Source organism: Streptopelia decaocto, assembly GCF_964273445.1.
Source record: "Streptopelia decaocto genome assembly, chromosome: 5".
In the NCBI taxonomy this organism is placed as follows: Eukaryota; Metazoa; Chordata; class Aves; order Columbiformes; family Columbidae; genus Streptopelia; species Streptopelia decaocto.
Window position 1 is genome coordinate 6,488,354 of NC_138659.1, and position 22,256 is coordinate 6,510,609.

Genomic DNA, 22,256 nt, shown 5'->3' on the forward strand with positions numbered 1-22,256 from the left:
GCATCCAGCAAAACAGGAACCCCACTGTGAGACTCTAAGCTCTATCATCAAACAAATTCATGAGATTTGCCAGAGAGCCGCCTGCCTTGTGATCAACATCTGCAAGGGTTAAGTCTGTTGGTGGGTAGGCCTGCCTAGCCAACCCAGCTCCTGAGCCTACCTGGGTCCAAGCTCATCTTCACAGCGCCAGGTGAACTCCCCAAAGCTCTCATAGTGCTGGTTGTAGTGGTAAAGGACTCGGTGCAGGCTGGGGGAACCCAGGTCCAGCAGAGTGTTGTAGGCTGTTTGCTGCTCCTTGCCACTGGTGTAGCCATTGAAGAGGTTGTAGATCTTGTCTGCTATTTCTGGGCAGAAGAACAGGGGGTATTCAGTGGGGTGCAAGGAAAAACATGAACAAAGCCCAGCAGGCTAAAGCCCAGCTCTAGGAAATCCGAGACTGGAGCCGAGATTTGTCCCCTGAGTTATGATTTATTTGATATCAAGACAAGGTCCCGATGGAGTAGATAGCATTCCCCAGACTCAGTCCAGGTTAGATTCTTATAGTTTGGTCCAATTAGGAAAAGAAACAGGTGGTGTCATCAGGTACTGTTAGAGAAATATCATTTATTTAGGAGAAGGCACACAGCTGGGGTTTCTTGGGCACAGCCAGGCTGGATGGGGCTCTGAGCAACCTGATCTGGGTGAAGATGTCCCTGCACATGGCAGGGGTTGGACTAGATGAGCTTTGAAGGTCTCTTCCAACCCAAATCATCCTATGATTCAAAGCTACCAGTTGCCTTCTGAGCAGGACAGGCAGGTCTTCTTGGCTCTTTCAGTATGTCCTGAGTGCTTGCCCCTTCCCCCATCCTCCCACCAGCACAGAGTGCCTCTGTGCTTGTTTGAGGAGAGGATGCATGCCTCCTGCCACCCTCCACACCACATGGCAGCACCTGGGCCACCAAGGTTGAAGAAGACCTCACAGCCAGGACATGCTGGAAGGGAGAACTCTCTGTTGCTGGTCCCAAGCAACACAGTCCAGCAGCTCCCTCTATCTCACCTTGAGCTTTCACATCATCTACCACGGGACAGGGGGTCTTGACTGTCACATCACTGGACCTGGAGCGTCTTCCTGTGTTATCAACTCCCCACAGCGTGAACCTGGTTGAGAAGGAAAGAGGTGATGCTCTGCACTCCCGAGCCCCCATGCAAACACAGGCAGGAGCACCAGGCTCAGGGTGACGGTGCTGCTGCAGGGACAGCACAGGGAAGGTGACTCACATGTAGGTGGTGTCGGGCTCCAGGCAGCGAACAATGAGGGAGATGGTGGAGGAGAGTCTGTCGGGCACTTGGGCTGGCATGGCACAGGGTGACTTGGCTCCAGAGATGATGTCATCCACAAAGCTCAGCACCGTCTCTAGGGAGAGAGGGGAGAACATGCCACCAGTGATGACACAGGTGTCCCCGGGGCTGTGGAGAGCTGCTGAGGGCTGTGCCCACTGCCACATCTGCCTGGGGCTGAAGGGGACCAAGACAAGACACTGAAGGAGAGGAGATTTAGGCCAGATATGAGGAAGAAATTTTTTTACACTGAGGGTGGTGAGACCATGTCCCAGGTTGCCCAGAGAGGTGGTAGATGCCCCATCCCTGGAGACATCCCAGGCCAGGCTGGATGGGGCTCTGAGCAACCTGAGCTGGTGAAGATGTCCCTGCTCATGGCAGGGGTGTCACTGGATGGGCTTCGAAGGTCACGTCCCACCCAAACTATCCTATGATTTTGTGATTCTAACTCATGCACGAAGTTGGCGCAGAGATGGCCCCACTGCTTTTCCAGCAAGGCTCATCACTACAGCGTGGAGCTGCCACTTCTGCAGCATGGTGGGGCTGCTTCTCTTCTGCTGGATACGTCACAGCATCCCCTTGCAAAGCAGAAGACAGAGGCTGTCCTCCAATATCTCCATCCCACCCTCCTCAGAGAGGGCCAGTGGAGTCCCCACTCACCAGTCTCCACCTTGGAGTGGTCCATCCTGTCGGTGACTTTCTCTTGCCGGAGGAGGTAGTCGACGATCTGCACTCCAATGGGGGGTTCTGAGTGCCCCCACTCCAGCACCACCAGCGTGCTGCTGGGCTCATGAACGGTGGAGAGCCGCAGGCTGGGGGACAACGCCGGCCGGTCAGCACCTCAGGAAGGCAAGGTCCACCTGCCACCCCCACTGCCCACCCAAGTTCACCCTCACCCATGTCCATTACCACCTTGCTGCTCCTCTGGGCCATAAAAAGGTAGCAAAACTGCCAGGCTGAGGCACACAGCGTGGGAGAGATGCTGAGGACAACCTCTCCAACCAGTCCCCATGGCTGGTGCAGAAGGCATCATGAGCATGTCCTGCCCATGGCTGCTAGTGCCACTTGCTTTGCTGTGCAGACCACATACAACTGCCCCAGAAATTAGCTGGTTTCTGCAAAGCAGGGACTGTTTTTGCATTACTCTCTCACAACAAAAGGACTTCAAAGCCATTAACCCATGGCAGGGAGCAAGCTCAGGAGAGAAGTGAATCCCCCTTTCCCACCCCTGCAGGCTCTGGGCATGCTGGTCCAAAGGGCTCCTTCCCTGGGGCTGCTCTACCAGGATGGGTCCAACAATTGCTCCCCAGTCCTCAGCTGAATTTAGGAAAGACGCAGCATCTCCACACCCTTTAACTGATTTACAGGTCCCCCATCCACTTGCAAACCTGCGTCACAAAGGCATCCCGGCCCTACCACCTCCCGCCACCATGCCCTTGGTGATCACCACCCCTTCCCAGGCCCCATCACACCACGAGGCCAGGTTGGGCATGCATGGGGACCTACATGGGGTGGGGGAGAGGTGCACAGGTGGGCAGCCCGTCAGCCCCGAAGGCACTTGAGTCGCAGCGGCACCAGTCCTCGATGACGTCCCCGCTGCCTGAGCACCACAGCGAGCTCATGGTGGCCTCCTGCAAGAGCTGCGAGAGAGGAGAAGGGGGTGGGCACAAGGAAGATGAGCTCCCATCCTGCTGTCACTTGAGTTGGCCCTCATCCATCCCTGGTGAGTACAGCATGGTTCATTCACCCTGGAGAGCAAGGCCAGCTAATGGACAAGGGCTGCCATGGCAGAGTTATAGAATAGTTTGGGTTGGAATGGATCTTCAAAGCTCATCCAGTGCCACCCCTGCCATAAGCAGGGACATATTCACCCAGATCAGGTTGCTCAGAGCCCCTTCCAGCCTGGCCTGGGATGTCTCCAGGGATGGTTCATCCACCACCTCTCTGGGCAACCTGGGCCAGGCTCTCACCACCCTCAGTGTCAAAATTTTCTGCCTCATATCTGGCCTGAATCTCCCCTCCTTTAGTTTAAACCCATCACCCCTTGTCCTATCACAACCGGCCCTGCTAAAAAGCAGGTCGATGTCTGTCCTGTGCAGAGGACCCTAGAGCTGGACCCAGGGGAGTCTAATCAGAGCAGAGGGGCAGAATTGCCTCCCTTGACCTGCTGGCCACGCTCCTTTGGATGCAGCCCCAGATACTGGGTCAAGCTTCCTGCAAAGCTCACCCTGATGCTGTCCTGCTGTCCCCCATGCCCACCCCACCAGTCCCCACCAGCAGCTCCTCACCCGCTGGGTCTGGTTGTTGGTGACCAGCTCGTAGATGGGGGCAGCTTTGGTGACCTCCAACAGGATGGGCTCGGCCGGCACGTCGTGACTGGAGGTGACGTGGCAGAGGGGGCAGGAGGAAGGACAGCGCCCGCGGCTCTGGCACTCCATCCGCACGCCGGCCGCCATGCGCTTGGTGCCCGACTCGGAGAGACTGGCGATATACTCGGGGAAGGTCAGCACCTTGGGGTCCCGCTCCCGCTCCTCTGACTCATCCGAGGGGGAGTTACCTGGGGAAGAAAAGAGGGACATCAGGGTGGGGTATGAACCATTGCTAAGGGGATGTGGCTCAATATGTAACAAGCTTTAAGCTTCTTGCAGGGGTTTGTCTGTTTCTCTGTTCCATGCCCTGCTGAAATACAGGGCAAATCTACAGCTGAATTAAGTACTTAACCTGATCAAAACAAGAATAGGTCACTGCAAAAGTTGCATACTTGTGTAGTCTCTGGACAGGGGCATAACATGATTCTCACCTCATGATTAGTTCTGGTTTTTTCTGATCTGTTGCCATCCCACTGTGTGGGACTATGGTGGGCCCGTGGATTCCCTGACACCGCTGTTGCTGAGTGGCTTGACTTTGGGGTTTCCAGTTGATATGTTGGCTCTGCTTTTCTCCTTAATGTGAAAATCACTGCTAAATTTGCACCCGTATGTTCTGAGAAACATCTATTTTGTCAGCTGCTCAAGAGGATGTTTTCTTCATGCACCCTGATCTACTTTATATGGTGTCATTGCCCAGAGCCCTGCCTTCCACCCAGGAGAGAGGCAGTGCTGCCCAGAGACACCCCTGTGTCCTTAAGAGCTCCCCGTTTGTTCTGTAGGGATTAAATGCTCACTGGTCTTCAGAGGAGGGATCAGGACTGAAAACTCCAGCCTGGCTTCTACCATTACCTTGTGTCTGCCTGTGCCTCAGTGTCCCCAGCCCTTCACCTGGCACTGGGACAGATGATCCTTGCCATAGGTCCTCATGAGATGGAGCCTCTGTTGGGTGGCTAGAGGCCTGTGAAGGACCTGTCTGGGCACCTTCACCCAACACTGACACCTCAGCAAAGCCCCCGGTCAAACTACTCCTCTGCAAAAGCTCTTCTGGCCCAACAGGACCCCCATCAAAGCTGATGTGACAGAGTAGACTGGAGACCAGAGAGGACTGGTGTTGGAGCAGGGAGCACAGCAACGATGCTGACTCAGTATCGCTCCCTGAAAGGTTTGCAGCCAGCAGCACCAAAGAGCTCAGGATGAGCAGGGAAGATTTGCAAGTGACTCACGATACCCAGAAAGCTCCTGAGATGGCTACAAAGCCACCAAACCCCTCTCCAGCCCCTCCACCCCTCAGTCGCCACACAGTTTCCTTCTGGGAGCTGGCTCAAGGCTGGGTCCTCCTGTCTCTTCACACCGTCACGGTGCATGATGGTTGTGGACAAAGTTGCAGCTGGGCAAGGAAATAGGGTCTCTGTAAGCCTCAGCTTGCAAAGCTCCAACAGGCAGCAAAAGAAATTGGTGAGATGGAGGCAGATACATTGGTCAGGACTGCAGACCCCCAGCCAGACTGCGATGAGGATAAAGGCTCGTTCACCCCATGCCCTGTGCAAATGTGGGAATACCTGCAGGTCCTACCCTGCCAACCCTCAGGCAACCCAACAGGCTTGGAAAAAAAAAAGATTTGCAGCTGCAAAGCATCGCCACAGTCTACACGTTTCCCAGCTTCACGCAAAGATGCCTGATACTGGATGCCACCATGTCCCCACTGCACAGGGCAGCGAGTCAGACCCTGCATGTGGTGGGCTTTTCTCCAGCGTCCCATCAGCAGGAAATATTTTGGCACAAGGGGAAAAGTCCTGGTACAGTGGTTAAGAAGGGAGGATTTGCCCAACTGTGCTGTGCCCTTGCTGGTATTACCCCACCACACTGGGGAATAGTGCTTTGCACCCAAAATCCCTGCCAAAGGATGGCTCTGCATAGAAGAAAGAAGGACACAGAGGGACCATTGATGGTGGTTGGTGGGGCTGGAGGAAGCCAAAGGATGCCCAGGCAAAGCCTCGCCACTGGGGCTTTGCTGGTGGTGGCTCAGTATGGAGTATGTCCCTGGCTCAATAGGAAAATCTTCATAGAAGCACAGAATCATGTTGGTTGGAAGAGACCCTCAAGATCATCTAGTCCAACCATTAATCCAACACCGACACTAAACCGTGTTCCTAAGAACCTCACCTACACATCTGTTAAATGCCTCCGGGGATGGTGACTTCACCACTACCCTGGGCAGCCTGTTCCAATGCCCGACAGCCCTTTCCAGGAAGAATTTGTTCCCAGTGTCCAACCTCAACCTCCCCTGGTGCAACTTGGGGCCATTTCCTCTCGTCCTATTGCTTGGTACTAAGGAGACTGACCCCTGCCCTGGCTCCAAGCTCCTTTCAGGCAGTTCAGAGATCAGAAGGTCTCCCCTCAGCTCCTGTTCTCCAGCTGAACCCCCCAGGTCCCTCAGCCGCTCCCATCACACTTGTGCTCCAGCCCCTTCCCCAATTCCGTTCTCTTCTCTCAACTCACTCCAGCACCTCAAGGGCTTTCTTGGTGTGAGGGGCCCGAAACTGACCCCAGGATTCGAGGTTTGGCCTCCCCAGTGCCCTGGGCCTGCTGGTCACACCAGTGCTGGTACAAGCCAGGATGCTGGTGGCCTTTTTGGGCACCTGGGAACATGCTGGCTCATGTTCAGTTGCTGTCAAACCCTTCCTATTGCAAGGATTTGCTGAGAAATGGGCCAGCACTAGCTTATCCTCAAGACTCCTGCGAAGAAAACAAGGCTGTTAACTAAAACCTGGGGTACAAGAGCATTGCTCCGCTCCCCCAGCAAGCTGGCAATGGATCGCTTCAGGCTGGCTGTGAATCGCAGCTTAGCAGGCGCCGAAGGAAAGTGGAGGAACCAGGGAATGAATTGTCTCTTGCAATTTCTCAATCAATATCCAGCTCCTGACGTTTGCAAACAAAAAGCAGAAGAGAAAAAGTGGCAGGTGCCAGAGTGAAAACCAAATGTGATATTGTGGGTGGAAAGAGACAGCCAGACCTGAAAAGGCTCCGAGCAGGAAAATCAAAGAGGAGGAAATGGCAGGAGAAAAGAAAAAAAAAAGTACTTGCAATCAAAAGATGCTACATCTGGATACAGCAAAATAGCAATGGGTCTGTGCTCCCGCAGGTGGGCTGGGGAAGAAGTCCAGGCTCCAGGAGGTCTGAGCCTGTAGGATCCAGCCTCAGGAAGAAGCCTTTCCCACACAAGAGCCTTGGAGAGAAAACAAATGTCTCTACGGCCGGGGCACAGTAAGAGCAGCACCGTAGGCTGCTCAATGCTGAGAATAATGAAGCTTCATGACAGAAAGAATGCAGTGGTCATGGTGCTGGTGAGCTTCAAGCTCACGCTGCCTGGCATGGGAGCTCCTGGGCCAGGCACAGCAAACCAAGATCACCTAAAAAGCAGCAGCTCCACTCAGCATCCTCTGTGCCCGGGTTTGGGAGCTCTTGGTTGCTGTCCAAGCCTGGGTAATGCAACCCAACATCCCCAGAGCAAGCAGCAAAACGCCTGCAGGCAGCTTTGCAAAGGCAGCACAGGAAGAGATGTCATGGTCCTGGTAATCACAGAATCATAGAACGGTTTCTGTTGGAAGGAACCTTCAAAGCTCACCCAGTCGCACCTCTGCCATGAGCAGGGACATCTTCACCAGCTCAGGTTGCTCAGAGCCCTGTCCAACCTGGCCTGGGATGTCTCCAGGGATGGGGCATCCACCACCTTTCTGGGCAACCTGGGACAGGCTCTAACCACCCTCATGGTAAAAAAAATTGGTGATAGCCAGCAGCAGGCAAGAGTTGGGCTACCTCTGCTTTTGGAAATCTTGTGTCTAATCCAGCCATCACACCCCTGCAAAACCCCTTCCATGGGGCAGCCGTTGCACCTCGTGGCTCCAGAGAGAATGCAGCAGTGCCAGATGCCTTCTGCGCTGTGCTGAACCTCCCAGTCCATAACTGGGCTTCAGACACTGAAAGAACAGCACTGACAGCGCCAGAGAAGAAAATACATTAGAGGGAGAAAAGTCTGGCCGCGGGATGCAAGTGGAAGAGAGAAGATATGGTGAAGACAAAAGGAAGGAAGGAACAGGATTAAAGACAAATAGCAGTTCAGAATCAGGCAGGATGGCTTGGTGGGATTAGTGCATTCATCTTTCATCTCCCTGGGGATGTGAGTATTTATGTTCTTTTCTGGTCTGGACTAACGCCTGCTGCAGTCCACAGGAGCCCTTCAGCCAGCTTCAAGGGGCATTAGCGTGGGGTGTAAATAGGAGGGTAAGGTGGGATGCAGCCCTGATGTAGCCTGAGCACCTTCCCTGCTCTGCCAAAAGCAAACCCAGCTTCCCACTCCCGTAGGGTGGCCTTGGGGACCCCTCCTGAGGAGGAGTGGGGCTACTACCTTTGCTGATGTCCTCATATTCCAGCCAGAGCTGCCGCTGGACCTGCCTGTTGGGATACCAGATAGAACAGGACTCCTCAAAGCCATACACTGCCTCTTGGATGTAGTGGTTGCCAAACTGGTCCAGCAGTGCCACGAAATCTCCACGGGAGGTGGCCCCGTCCAGAGAATGGAGCGCGTTGCTGAAGGCTGGGGAGGAGACAGAAGAAGATGATCAAGTCCCAGGAGACCCCAAGCTCTTGCCACCCCTCCAACACACTCATGATGGGCAATCAACCTCTGAGCCCATCACCTGCCAGAAGAAGGCTGTGTGTCCTCTTGCCCACCACCCCTGGGCCCTCTTCCCTCCCTGCTCCCAGCCCCACATGCTTACACTGGGAGATGGTCAACTGGTTGAGCCGGACGTGGTACATGACGGACTGCACCTTCCAGTGCTGCAGGATTGGGTACCCAGAAACCTCGCTGAAGTTCACCATCCCTGTTGGAGAAAGGACATGGGGGATCTCCTTTGCTCTGGTGAGACCCCACCTGTTGTGTTGTGTCCAGCTCTGGGGTCCTCAGCACAGGACAGACATGGACCTGTTGGAGAGGAGCCAGAGGAGCCACAGAAATGATCCGAGGCTGGAACATCTCTGCTGCGAGGACAGGCTGAGAGAGTTGGGGTGTTCAGCTGGAGAAGAGAAGGCTCCAGGGAGACCTTATTGTGGCCTTTCCATACTTAAAAGGGCTCAATAAGAAAGATGGGGACAGACTTTTGAGTAGGGTCTGTTGTGACAGGACAAGGGGTGATGATTTTAAACTAAAGGAGAGGAGATTCAGGACAGACATGAGGAAGAAATTGTTGCCCCTGTGAGTGGTGAGAGCCTGGCCCAGGTTGCCAGAGAGGTGGTGGATGAACCATCCCTGGAGACATCCCAGGCCAGGCTGGACAGGGCTCTGAGCAACCTGAGCTGGTGAAGATGTCCCTGCTCATGGCAGGGGTGGCACTGGATGGGCTTTGAAGGTCCCTTCCAACCCAAACAACTCTATGATTCTACGATCAGTGCCACTGCCTGGGAATGCCTCACCATGGGGATGGCTGCCACCGCTCATGCCGTGCCTGGGGCAACGCAGCCAGAGGGGTGGGAAGAAGCTGGGGAAAGGCCTGTGCACACACCATGTCCTCCAGGGAGGCAGTGAGGCATTCGGAGCTGATGGTCAGCTGCTCCCCAGCAATTAAAATCATGGCTTTGTAGGAAAACATATGGAGTTGTTTCATCCTGTCATCTGGGACTCTGCATCAGCAGATAAAGAGCCTCCTCCTGCATCACCTCCTGCTTCCTTCCCAAGACATGCCCAGGTGTGCTAATTATTTCACAAATGAGAGCTGTGCTTTTTAATGAGTTGTTCGCAGGCCTGGGGACGGTCACTGTCACACCATGTGTGCCTGGGTGCAGCCAACTGAGTGGCCCTGGGGTCCCCTTTGGCCAGGATGGAGCCAAGAGGCACACACATGTAAGGGGCATGTTGGTGCTCCCACTCCCACAGAATGTGACAGCAATGTTGGAGCTGAGCAGGACCTGGGGTGTCTCCTTGTTCAGGCAAAGACATCCTGTTCTCCATTCATTTAACACTGCTTTGTGGGAGCCAGAAATTCATGAGACACCAGGGCCGGGCAGCCAGTTGTCCTGCCCAAGGCATGAGCCAAGGCATGCAGTAGCTCAGCTTATAATCATAGAATGTCCTGAACTGGAAGGGACCAACAAGGATCATTGAGTCCATCTCCTGTCCCTGCCTATGACAACCCCACAGTTCACATCGTGTGTCTGAGGATGTTGTCCAGTCTCTTCTTGAACACTGTCAGGCTTGGGGCTGTGACACCTCCCTGGGGAGCCTGTTCCAGTGCTCCAGCACCCTCTGGATGAAGAACCTTTTCCTGATGTCCAACCTGAACCTCCCCCGGCATATCTTCCTGCCATTCCCTTGGGTCCTAACCTCCACAAGCAGAGGGACAGAGAGGCCACCAAGCCTGGACAAAGCCCCAAGCAGTCAACTGAAGAGTGCTCACGGCTCTGATTTCGGGGAGCAGAGCATCCCGTGGTGTGTCACAGCAGGATGCCGGGACACGGCCACCTCCTCCTGCACAGCCAGCACAGCTCTGCTCGGCAGCAGAACAGCAAAATGCTGCTCAACAGCCTCGCAGCAGGAGCTCAGGAGGATAACAAAGGGCATCCCCTGCTCCGTAACAAGGCGTGAAGGCGGAGGATCAGGAGGAGAAGATCCTTTGCCTTCCAGGCCTCTCCCTTCGGTGCTGGCTGCTACCAGCAGCTTCAAAGCCTGGCTCTTCTCTGCAAAGTGTTTATGCAAAACCAGCCCTGCCTTACTCAGCAGCTCTGCCTCTTGTGTTTTCAAGCAAGAGCCAGATCTGCTTACTGACAAGCAAAGAAGATTTGACTTCTTTTCCTTTTTTTTCTTTTTCTTTTGCCTTAATCAGCCACAAAGAGCCAGCAGAGCAGTGGGAAATGAACAGGATAATTTACCAGCTTCTGCCTCCCCGGTATAATTACCAGCAGATTCCCAGTCCCATCAACCCTGCTGTGATTCTGGGGCCGCAGTGGCAGTGTCAGACCCATCAGACCCTGGGTGCAGCCCATGGGTGCTCCCCAAAGCCCTCCGGGGAGCTCTGCCAAATGCACAAGGTCCCATAGGAGACCACTCTGCAGACACCTTCCAAAACACCTTACTATCCATCTTATGAGCATAGATGAGGTTCTTAGGGACATGGTTTAGTGCCAGAGTAGGGTTAACGGTTGGATTAATGATCTTGAGGGTCTTTTCCAACCAAAATGATTCTATGATTCTGTCCACACCCTTCATTTAGCAGCTGCCCAGTGTCCTTGGCTGTTTTGGCCAACAGCAAAAAGCACCGAGGAAACAAAGGCTTTCTAGCGGTACTGGCAACTTGGTGGAAGAAAGGTAAATCCTGGAAGGTTGACTAGGAATCTACAATAACCCTGTCACTCATGGCCCACACCGCTCTGGCAGGACAAAATGAAATGTTTCATTTTGGTCACGGCAGGTTTTGAATGCTTCATTAGGCTGGCAAAGGTTTTCTGATTTGGAAATCAAATGAAAGGTATTTAGAAATCAAATGAAATGTGTTTAGGAAACTTTTTTGCATTGAATAAAAAAAAATATATATTTTTGCAAATACCCCAAATATCCAATGGACACTTGAGCTTTTACACCATGCAATTAATTTACAGCCTCTCCCTCTCCATTTTTAAAGCCTTCCTCTTATGGCATGGTGGGATGCTAAAGCCAGACAAGATATATCCCGGGATAGATATGTCTCCCAGGAGGGTTGGGTGCCAAAGCCGGGCACACCGGTAGCTGCCTCACTGGGAGAGGTGTGGGTCCAGCTGGACTCACTCACCTGTGAGGAACTCGGGGTCAGGTGTGGGGTCGGAGAGCTCCTCTTGGCACTGGTTCTCCAGGGGCACCGTGGCCACCACCAGCCCATCTGGCAGCTGCTGCTCCAGGCCCCGTGCAAAGTTGTTCTGCCTGGAAGTGAATTGCAGAGAGGAGGGAAGGGCTGGAGGACCAGGGTACTGTCTGGGATCATCCCCATCAGCCCATAAGCCACCCCAAAACACCACCCTGCACCAAGCATTTCCTTTGGGCATAGGTGACAAAGATGTCTACTCCTGATGGAAAAGTGCCATCCCCATAAGCCCCTTCATCTCCTGCAAAGCCTGGCCAGATGTGCATGGATCAGGCAATCTACTAAAGTCAGCCCCACTCTGCTTCCCATGCCTTCTCTTGGAGATGACCACAAGGTCTGACCCTGCTGGGGTCACCCCCCCACATCCCCAACTCACCTGAATGTCCCTTTGAGCACCTGGCCTGGGGCCACCTCCTTGGAGTGGTTGTTGTAGCCATAGAACATCTCCCCGAAGAGCGTCTGGTTCATGGGCATCTCACGGGGCTCACCGCAGTCCCCTGCTTCAGGGCACGACTCTGAGATGAGCTGGCATGACCGTCCATCCGTGCCCAGCTTGTAGTCCTCGATGCACCTGGAGAAGCCAGCATGGGGTCCACCATCAGCTGCAGCCCCCACTGGTAGGGACTGAGACCACCCCAGCAGGGACACTGGGGACCATATGAGCTCAGGGTGGCAGCAGCAAGGTACAGCGGCACCCCGGGGATGTCCCAATGGCTGGGGTGGTGATGGGTCACTCACCCGCAGAACATAAGGATGTTGTAGAGCAGGGGCTCCTCAGGCAGGGGGACCATCTGCTGCAGGCACAGCTGCTCACAGCCCCCGTTGAAGCCATCTGAGCAGTCCACGCCGACATGACGGTCATAGCAGCCGGTGCCATCCTTCATGGGGCTCAGTCCTGTCGGGCACTGGCAGGGGTGGGGGAAGTGAGAGGTGAAGCTCCTGAAGAAGAAATCTGGCCCAGGGATTGAGGTGGATGGGAGGGCTCTGGCACTGCTCTCCATTGGAAATCACAGCCTGAGCAATGCTCAGGGGCATGTCCTCTCCCCCGCAACTGCAGCAAAGCAGCTGTGGCAGTGACAGGGTACACACCTGGGTGATGTAGGACCTCCTGGTAAGCCAGCAAGTAGATGGGATCTCACTCCCTTGTGTGTGCAGCAAGGGCAGGGACAGAGGAGATGCCAGCCTGAAATTCAGTGCCAGGCTGGACAGGGCTCTGAGTAACCTGATCTGGGTGAAGATGTCCCTGCTCATGGCAGGGGTTAGACTAGATGAGCTTTGAAGGTCTCTTCCCACCCAAACTATACTGTGATTCTATGCCATCTCTTCCCACTGCAAAACAACCCCAAAATGTTAATCCTGAGGCGATAGGGAGGAAGGGTACAGCCCTTTTCCTCTTCCCTCCCCCTCCTTGCTCACACCATAAGGGATTGGCAGGTCCCAGGGGTACACGCACCACGCAGCCCGTCGAGTCCAGCTTGCGGTCTGAGATGCAGCGGAAGTTCTTGCTGCAGCCCCCGTTGTCCCGGGAGCAGTCGCGGACGGGGCCGAAAGAGTCGAGGAGAACCTCCAGGCTGTCGAAGGAGGAGGAGGTCATCAGCTCTTCCCTGTGAGGAGGAGGAGAAGTGTCACTGCTCCAATGAGATGTTGCAAACACGTGCACAAACGTGGGGTTTTTCCAGAGCTTGGGTTTCCCTCGGGCTGACAGCAAACTGAACGGCAGCCAAGCTTTTCAAGGGATAGAGGAGCTACTGAGATGATGAGAGCTACCAAGAAAGGCTCAGCTTTGCAGTTGCTAAAGGGGGCAGGTTAATGGACAGCCTGAACATGCACCACTGTGTGCCCAGGTGGCCAAAAAGGCCACCAGCATCCTGACTTGTACCAGCACTGGTGTGGCCAGCAGGACCAGGGTAGTGACCATCACCCTTGGGAGGCCAAACCTCAAATCCTGGGGTCAGTTTTGGGCCCCTCACTACAAGAAAGCCCTTGAGGTGCTGGAGTGAGTTGAGAGAAGGGAACGGAACTCGGGGAGGGGCTGGAGCACAAGTGTGATGGGAGTGGCTGAGGGACCTGGGGGTTTCAGCCTGGAGAACAGGAGCTGAGGGGAGACCTTCTGATCTCTGAACTGCCTGGAAGGAGCTTGGAGTGTGGAGGGTGTTGGTCTCTTCTCCCAAGTAACAAGCGACAGAACGAGAGGACATCACCCCAAGTTGCACCAGAAGAGGTTTAGGTTGGACACTGGGAACAAATTCTTCCCGGAAAGGGCTGTTGGGCACCGAAACAGGCTGCCCAGGGCAGTGGTGGAGTCACCATCCCTGAGGACGTGGTTTAGTGACAGAGTCAGGTTAATGGTTGGACTAGATGATCTTGAGGGTCTTTTCCAACCAACATGATTATATGTACTAATCTCTACCTGCAAAATATGGGGTCCCAGCTCTCATCAACCCCTGTGTGCTTTGGTCTGGTCCTCTCGCTCCAGGGACACACCATCAATTTACTGAAACACCTCCTACTACACCCTCACCCCACCATCTCACCTACCTGACCTCCACCGCATCCTCCATCACCGTCATGTCGGTCTTGCACTTGGCTGAGGGGTTGATGGCCAGCTCGGCCGGTGGGATGACAAAGCTCTTGCTCAGTGGAAGCCACATGCCTTCCCCCAGGGTATAGGTGAACCTGCCAGGGAGAGCAGCAGAGGCTGGTGTGGGGGGAAACGATCCAAAACTAAGCCCTTGCACCTCCTCCCTACCCTGACGTAAAAAAGCACGCATAATTTAGGTAATTAAAAATCCCCAAACCTAACAACAATTGTATTTTCCTTAGAAATCCTCCTTCAGATCCTAAACTTCACTCTTATCATGGATGGAGAAGAAGAACCCGCTGCTGGGTATCCTGCAGCCCACAAGGCAGCTGTGGTAGGACCTTCCCAGCCATGCTCGAATGTGCCCAGGAGGTGGCACAGGACAGCCACGCTCTGCACTGCCAGATGGGGAGACCAGCCTGCCCATATGCCCTGAGTCATATTTTTAAGCTTCAAAATGTGCTGATCACGTTGTCTTTACCGCTTACCGAAAAATCTTGTCAGATGGCTGCTCACCCAGCACCAAGTCGAAGCCACGCTGGAAGATGGTGTATGGCCAAGGCCTGGAAGAGAAACCCAAAAGCATCATGTTGACATCACACCCTCACCACCTAAAATCATTGCCTTATTCAGCTTCCAGCTCATGTGCAGAGGGGTCCTGGCATGAGACATCTTAAACCAATCCAGGACAAAGTAATAAAATAGCCCCCGTCTAAGATCTCCTTTTTGGGGTTCCTACAAAATCAGATCCTCACACCATCCCCAACCCACCAGTGGCTCAGTGGCACACAGCAAGCTCCCAAGCCCACCCCCCCCAGCTTAGCATCCATGAGCCTCACACTTCTGTATGCTCAGGTAGCACTCACCCAGCTCGTGTTTTAGGAATTTATATCACAGCCATCGAATTGAAAAAAACCACAACAACCCAAAACGCAGCTGAACCCTCTGTCTGTGAGGCTTTTGCAAGGGAGCACATCAGGTCTGGGGCTGCAGCTTCATCACCTGCCTGGTACCCCTCAGGTGTCACCATTGCAGGAGGGGAACTCAGGAAGCCTCAGTCCCCACAGGATTTTGCAAAGGGGTCCAGAAGACAAGTTGGAATTTTGGGGCTAAGAGGGAGGCTGGAGAACTGATGGCCCCATCTCCTCCATTCCTAGACAGCACAGGGTGATGTGCAACCACAGCTTGGTGGCCGGTGGGACACCCGTGGCTGTGACACCTGGGGACCTGCTGGCAGAGCATCACGTGCAGAGGGAGGATGACAAGGCAGAGCAAGGGGGGACACAGAGAACCCCACCATGGTGGGCTTGGAATCAGGCAACACAAACCCCATTCCCAAACCTTAAAGCTCCAAATCCCCTTTGCAAGAGCTCAGAACTGGGGAAGAAAGATTTTTTTCCATCCTGTCACATCGCTACTGTTAAAATTCAGGGTGAGAGCATCGGGTGCCGCTGACAAGCCCGAGGATTTTCTCCAGAGACAATTACAGCTCTCCTGCACGAGCGCTTTAATTTCTAATCTGAAGTTATTTCAGTCAGGACAAAATAAAAACGAAAAAATTAAAAATAATAATAAAAAAATCCTGATTGCAGGATTACAGCTCGCTGGGATACAATGCCGCCTTCCCGGCCGGGAGCAGGGGATTACATCCCGCCCGCAGATCGGATTGCTCGGAACGAGGTCATCTGTGGCCAGGAAACGATGTGTCTCGCCGATGCCTTGAATGCCTCTCGCCTCCACCTCCCAGCGCTCCTGCAGATGGGTTTTATTCTCGCTTCTCAGGAGAGCGTCGGGCAGGGAACAAAAGCAGAGGCGAGGTATTGTTCCCCAGTGACTGGAGTGGAAAAGCAGTTGTGAAGAGCCGCTCTCTGCTCACAGCAGGGCTCAGCCCTGGTGCAGGTGTGGTGGCTGCCGGACCTCTGCCAGGTGGCACATCTGGCAGCCCATAGGTGCTGGCACATCTGGGACACGAGGCCAGCGGGCTTGGACCTGCCTGGGAGATGGAAATCAGCACCCAGGCCAGGTTATGTCAGCCCAGGGTGCAATTTCCAACTGTGGTTAAATTTGCGTGATGATGACTTGGAGCTGGGGAAGAGGTTTCCAAGCACCAGGAAGGCACCAGGTGGCATCTCCTCAGTCTGCCTGACTTTTGCTTCTACTCAGGGTCAAAAAAGGCCTGTTAAAAGGAAGGTTCAGCCTTTAGCTATGTGCCTACGTGGCAGAGGACAATCAATGGTGAAGGGGCTGGAACACAAGTGTGATGGGAGCAGCTGAGGGACCTGGGGGTTCAGCCTGGAGAGCAGGAGCTGAGGGGAGACCTGATCTCCGAACTGCCTGAAAGGAGCTTGGAGCGAAGAGGGGTCGGGCTCTGCTCCCCAGAAACAAGCGACAGGACGAAATGAAAAGTTGTGCCACAGGAGGTTTAGATGGTATATTAGGAAAAGTTTATTTACAGAAATGGCTGTTGGGCACTGGAACGGGCTGCCCAAGGCAGTGGTGGAGTCACCATCCCTGGAAAGGTTTAAAAGATGCAGAGATACGGTTCTTAGGGACATGGGTTAGTGCCAGGATTGGGTTATCAGTTGGACTCAATGATCTGGAGAGTCTCTTCCAACCAAAATGACTATGATAATGCTGCCAGGCACCACTGAGTCTGCAAGAACTCGACACCTTCTGCAGGGATGTGTTGGGATGGTCTCCACACAAGACCTCCAGCTCAACAGGATGCACTTATCCATCCTCATCTCCAAGAAAGCTCTCCATGAGCTCAGCACTGACATTTCCACCCATGCACACACACTTGTGCCTTCTGCTGCAGAGGATGGGGTGAGATCTCTCCACCTCACCTCCTCCATTGCATCCTTTGCCCCCTGTGCCTCTGTCGCTGTTTCACCCCCTCCTTCCTCTCCTATCACGCGAGCATGTGCCCCCACAGCTGTCTCCCTCCCTGCTTTCTGTGATCACCACAGGCACCTCGCTGCTCTGGTTTCTGTTGCTCTTGGCAGGTATTTTGGTCTTCAGAGCTCACAAAGGAAAGCAGGACTCCTCAAAGCAGCTCTGTGCCTGACCAGGTTGGATTAAATGGGGCAGAAATGACAGCTCTCGGCACCCTGTGAGCCTTGGCACACAGGCAGACATCTGAAACAAAAAGACGGGGGATCACCAGGGCAGCTGAGAACCAGCAAACTCCCCACACGTAGTGAGCAAGTTCCACGGCCAGAGCGCAGCCAGGGCATCCCCAGGATGATCTTAAAGACTTCTTGCTTTTTCCAGTTGGAACATCATAGAACCATTTTGGGTGGAAGAGACTCTCAAGATCATCCAGTCCAACCATTAACCCAACACTGACACTAAAACATGTCCCTAAGAACCTCATTTCTGCATCTGTTCAATCCCTCCAGGGATGGTGACTCCACCACTGCCCTGAGCAGCCTGTTCCAATGCCTGACAGCCCTTTCCAGGAAGAATTTATTCCCAATGTCCAACCTAAACCTCTCCTGGCACAACTTGAGGCTGTTTCCTCTGGTCCTGGCACTTGTTCCTGGGGAGCGCAGCCTGACCCCCCTGGCTCCAAGCTCCTTTCAGGCAGTTCAGAGATCAGAAGGTCTCCCCTCAGCTCCTGTTCTCCAGCTGAACCCCCCAGGTCCCTCAGCCGCTCCCATCACACTTGTGCTCCAGCCCCTTTCCCAGTTTCATTGCCCTTCTCTGAATTCCAGATCTGGGCTTGAGAGGAAGCTCCTGAAGTCACAGCTAATCCCTCCAGACCTGCTGCCCCTGGTGATGCTCTGTCCCACCTCAACAGGACCCCCCACCACACTCGAACTGCAGCCCCAAGTGGAGGAAGCCAGCCTGACTTCCAGCATCAAGAACCATCCTCCTCCCAGCCCTTGGTCCTTGCAAAGCTCTCCTGGACAAGACAGGTGGGATGAGGAATCAAAGCCCAGTGCTTGCAGGATGCATCTGTGATGAACTAACCCGGAGCAGCTCAATGGGGGCTGGCAGGGAGGTCGGAGGACCCCGACTTTGCTTTGCTTTGCAACATCTTTGCCCGGGTTTCAGCTGCCAATGCCTCTCTCCTTCCCGCCTCCCCACCCCCTACCATCCCTTCCAAGCAGCTCTTTATTAAAAATGCTAATGCTGGCACTTTCTCCCTGGGCTGCTTGTAAATCTGCGAGGAGAATGGGGCGGGAGGAGGAGGCGGATGGGTGGTTTGGTGAAAGGATCTGAAAGAAAGAGGAGCTTTTTATCTGGCCGTCCTTCAAGCTCGCAAAGCCGAGGCACACAGCAGGGGATGGAGAGAGGCAGAGAGGAAAAAAATGATAGAAAAATGGGTGGGGAAAAAAAAAAAAAAAAGAGAGGAAAAAAATACTTTAAGCGGGAAAAGTGCTGTCCTTGTCACTTCAGCATGAAGTGGCACCATGGGGACAGGAGATGGGTGACCAGGACATGGGTTGTTGCACTAATTTGGGTCCTGTGCTGGAAAAAACATCTACAAGGCTGCAGGTTGGAGAAAAGAGGTGACTTGCCCTGCATGGGGGGGCAGCTTGGGTGGCCCCTGCTTGCCAACTGCTAGAAGTGGATGAGAACACCCAGCAAGATGTGTTTGCCAATTTACCCTAAACTGGCCTAAAACCTCCCGGTGCTGGGGTGAAGCACATTAGAAGTTGAAAGGGCACATTGATAAAGACCCCTTAAATGCAGAATATTTTAAATCTCATTGGGGTGTCTGAAAAGGGCACCCGGGTGAGAACAGCATGTGGGAATGATGGATCTGAGGCCTGAGATGAAGAAGTACAAATACAGGCAGGTAATAGTTTATTAACCAAAGGCAGAATGAGACGGTTTGACTTTTGGTCAAGTCACACCACGAAGTAACCGCAGGAATTTGGTTTGATGAGCAAAGATGAGGCAGGGCAGGTTGGGTTGCTGGAAATTGAATCCTACCCAGGAAACGTTGGAGTAAGAGCTGAAAAGCAGCTAATTAACAATGCATATCAAATGAGGAATACAGACTGCGAACACACAAACAGCACCAGCCAGATTTGTTTAAAAACAGCTGAGGAGCAGCACAAAAAAAAGCAGCTGATCAAGTGTATCTGCTACCCGTGATCAAAAAGATCTTATTTTTTGAAAAACTGATGAAGATTTAGGGAGCGGATGCATTGAGTAAAAGATGTACCGTGGCGGCGTGGATCTCAGCATGGTACCCAAAACACAAACAGCACACAAAGCCTCACTGCCATCGCCAATAAAGTTAAAAGATGAGCAAAATTAGGTGCTGCCAAGTGATCAGACACCAAACCAACCCATAATCACCGTAAATAAAAACAAATCGATGGCAAATCTATCTAACCCAAAGGGTTGAAAAGAGTTTTCAGATAAAAACACCACCCAAGGAACATAACCAGACCAGGTCACTCCTAAGGACACCAAGGGATTTGGCAGAGCCCCCAGGTCCTGCTCTGCTGACCCTCCCTTTGCCGAGAGCCAACGTGGCTTCTCCAGGGCCTGTCTCACTACTGGGCTTGTGCCACCCACAGCAACACCCAACCCTCCAATACTGGAGGGGTTAGGAGCACATTAGACGAACAACAGTCCGAAATGGTTCGGGCACAGTTAACCTTGCCTTGGGACAAGGGGAGAGAGAAGAGGATTTGTAGATGATTCTTTTAGGTGGCCCTGTGGGCAACCTTGTTGGTGGAGCTGGGAGTGATATGATGAGCACAACAAAAGACAGTGTTGTCTGGCAGCTCAACCTCTACCCCAAAAAAAAGGTAAATACCAGGTTTAAGTTACAAGTTATTCAATTAAATGGGCTCCCAGACATGACCCTGTGGAGGCCAAGGTTTCACAGGGAACACCTTGGACAGGTGGAAGAGACCTCCACCATCACAAGCCCTTGCAGGCAGAGCTGCACCAAGCAGCACCTGCACAGCAGGAACAGAACATGTTGCATTAAAAAAATCCTCATTGAACATCAAGCTGGTCCTGGCATCATGATGCTTAGTGCGGACACGCTTTCAAGAGCCCCTATAAACAGCAGAAGCTGCAGAAAGGGATGGCTGGGTTAAACATGGTTTCTGCTCCTACCATTTTCTGAAACAAAAACCTGACATGTTCAAGGAAAAGATCCAAAATGACCCCAAAACTGCTTGGGAGAGGAGCTCTCAAAGGGCAGCACTGAAAGAGCCCTGACACTGCAGTGCTGGAGCCATCTCAAGAGCCCAGAGAAGGGCAGAAGGACTTTGATGGCCCCACCATGGTCTAGGGCTGCATTACAGCTTGGGGTAAAAGAGATCTGCTACATTTCTCTGTCCCAAACAGAAATGTATGCTGGAAATGCTGTGTGGGATTTATCAGAGCCAACTTTGGTATATAAGAGACCCAAACCAAAACATATCCTGGCCAGGTATGAACACTGCTGCAGGAGAAAAGGCAGAATTTCAAATGTGAGCATGGAGAGAGCTCCTGTGGGGACATCAGGATGGAGCTGTGTCTGAAAAGTGGTCCCAAATCCTCCAGAGGAATGAAGAGAGTCCTGTGCACCTTCCAGATTAGCGTTGCTGAGACTAAAGCTGGGTCTGAAGCTGTGAAAAGGTCCAGAAGGTTTCAGGAATGGATTTGCCCTTCCTGACCTGAGCTTCTCACCAGCCATATTTTTTCCCAAAATGCCCGTAAGCAGCTTTCCCTTTAGACGATGGAGCAGCCAGATCAGGAAGAAGCTAGAGAAGAGCAATGTGCATGGGAGGAGAAGTGTGAAGCTGAGGGGAAGGAAGCAAATGTTTCTCCACCTGTGCTTATCCATTTTTACTACCTGCCTCAATGGGCAAAGTCATTTGCCCTCTTGCTTTTTGCCAGGTGGTTGGTCCAGCATGCTGCTGGTGGCTTTGACCAAGGCTGGCACCAAAGCCATGGGTGTCCATGTGCTCTTTCCAACCCACATGCGAGACTCCAAAACCAAACACATCCCAAAAACAAGCAAGTGTCTGGTAGAGGGAATAACCCTCCCATGACCCAGTCCCCATCACTTAGTGTCTCTGGGCACAGAGGAGCTGGGGACATCCCTGTCAGACACGTGTCCCCTGAGGATGAACAGGGCAAGGACATGCATTGCTGCCTGGATTTTCCCACCCTGGCAGTGGTACCTCATGGTGGTTTGGGGACTCTGACCACATTGCTCAGCACATCCCCAGCACAGGCTCACCTGTCTCACAAACATCACTCTGTCCCCAGCCTGGCATACACAATGACAGCCACCCTTGTCTCCAACAGCCAGTGCTCCGCACTGTATTTAATTGCTAAATTGCTTTTAAAATTAAATAATTAAATAAATAAATAAATAAAGCAAAAAAGCAGAGAGGGGGTTGGAGACAGAGCAGCAGAGCTCTCCCCGGGCCCCAGTTCAAAGGGACACAGCTGGGGTTGGCACGGGCAGCCTCCCACGGCTGCACGGCAGGGAGGCCACCGAGCTCAGCCTTTGATGGTTTTCTCATCCTGCTGTGAAGACTAATGACTTCAGAGAGGGCATCCTGCCATACCAGGACCGCTGCTACCGCAGAGCTGTGAGATGAGGGGAGGAAAAAGGGTGTTGGAGGCGGTTGTGCACATAGGGCCTCTGTTTTTGGGGGTGTCTCGGCTTTCTCCATGCTACCTCCAGCCATCCCTGCAGGTCCCTGTCTGCACATCAGAGACCCACAAGTGTTAAGGACCAGATGGAGCATCCCCAGAGGGTCACAGAGAGATGGGAACTTTTGGGCCCCCCACCAAATTGCTGCCGAAATATCAGAAGAATCTCCCTTTGTACTTCCAGTGGTGTAAAGCCGTGGAGCAGACGGTGACTGCTCTGTTCCCTCAGGCCATGGCACTGAAGCAGCTGATTTGCCCAATTTTCAGCAGAGTGTCCCCACCCTGCAGCCTTCCACCTCCCCCAGGGACCACAGCTCAATCCCAGCCTTGCACCCCGAAACCCAAAGCCCCACAAAACACAGGATACCAAGGAGAGTGTCCACAAGGGGAAGAGAAGCAGCCTCCATCTTCTACAGGGGGCGTTCACTCTGAAACCTAACAATGGCCTCTTCTACATCACTTCTGATTATTTCA

At 53.3% G+C, this 22,256-nt stretch overlaps 1 protein-coding gene across 1 annotated transcript in view; it reads right to left on the minus strand.

Moving 5' to 3' along the window:
* The window catches only part of ASTN1 (astrotactin 1), a gene marked incomplete at both ends in the record, with an annotated part of 57,254 nt that overhangs the window by 5,009 nt on the left and 29,989 nt on the right, over positions 1 to 22,256 (minus strand). Inside the window, 14 exons of the mRNA XM_082052825.1 lie at positions 161 to 344; positions 1,037 to 1,137; positions 1,258 to 1,393; positions 1,978 to 2,129; positions 2,824 to 2,957; positions 3,606 to 3,874; positions 8,092 to 8,280; positions 8,465 to 8,569; positions 11,507 to 11,634; positions 11,952 to 12,146; positions 12,314 to 12,480; positions 13,029 to 13,179; positions 14,114 to 14,251; positions 14,645 to 14,719. Coding sequence (XP_081908951.1) covers positions 161 to 344; positions 1,037 to 1,137; positions 1,258 to 1,393; positions 1,978 to 2,129; positions 2,824 to 2,957; positions 3,606 to 3,874; positions 8,092 to 8,280; positions 8,465 to 8,569; positions 11,507 to 11,634; positions 11,952 to 12,146; positions 12,314 to 12,480; positions 13,029 to 13,179; positions 14,114 to 14,251; positions 14,645 to 14,719 — 2,124 coding nt within the window. The remainder of the gene's footprint in view (positions 1 to 160; positions 345 to 1,036; positions 1,138 to 1,257; positions 1,394 to 1,977; positions 2,130 to 2,823; positions 2,958 to 3,605; positions 3,875 to 8,091; positions 8,281 to 8,464; positions 8,570 to 11,506; positions 11,635 to 11,951; positions 12,147 to 12,313; positions 12,481 to 13,028; positions 13,180 to 14,113; positions 14,252 to 14,644; positions 14,720 to 22,256) is intronic.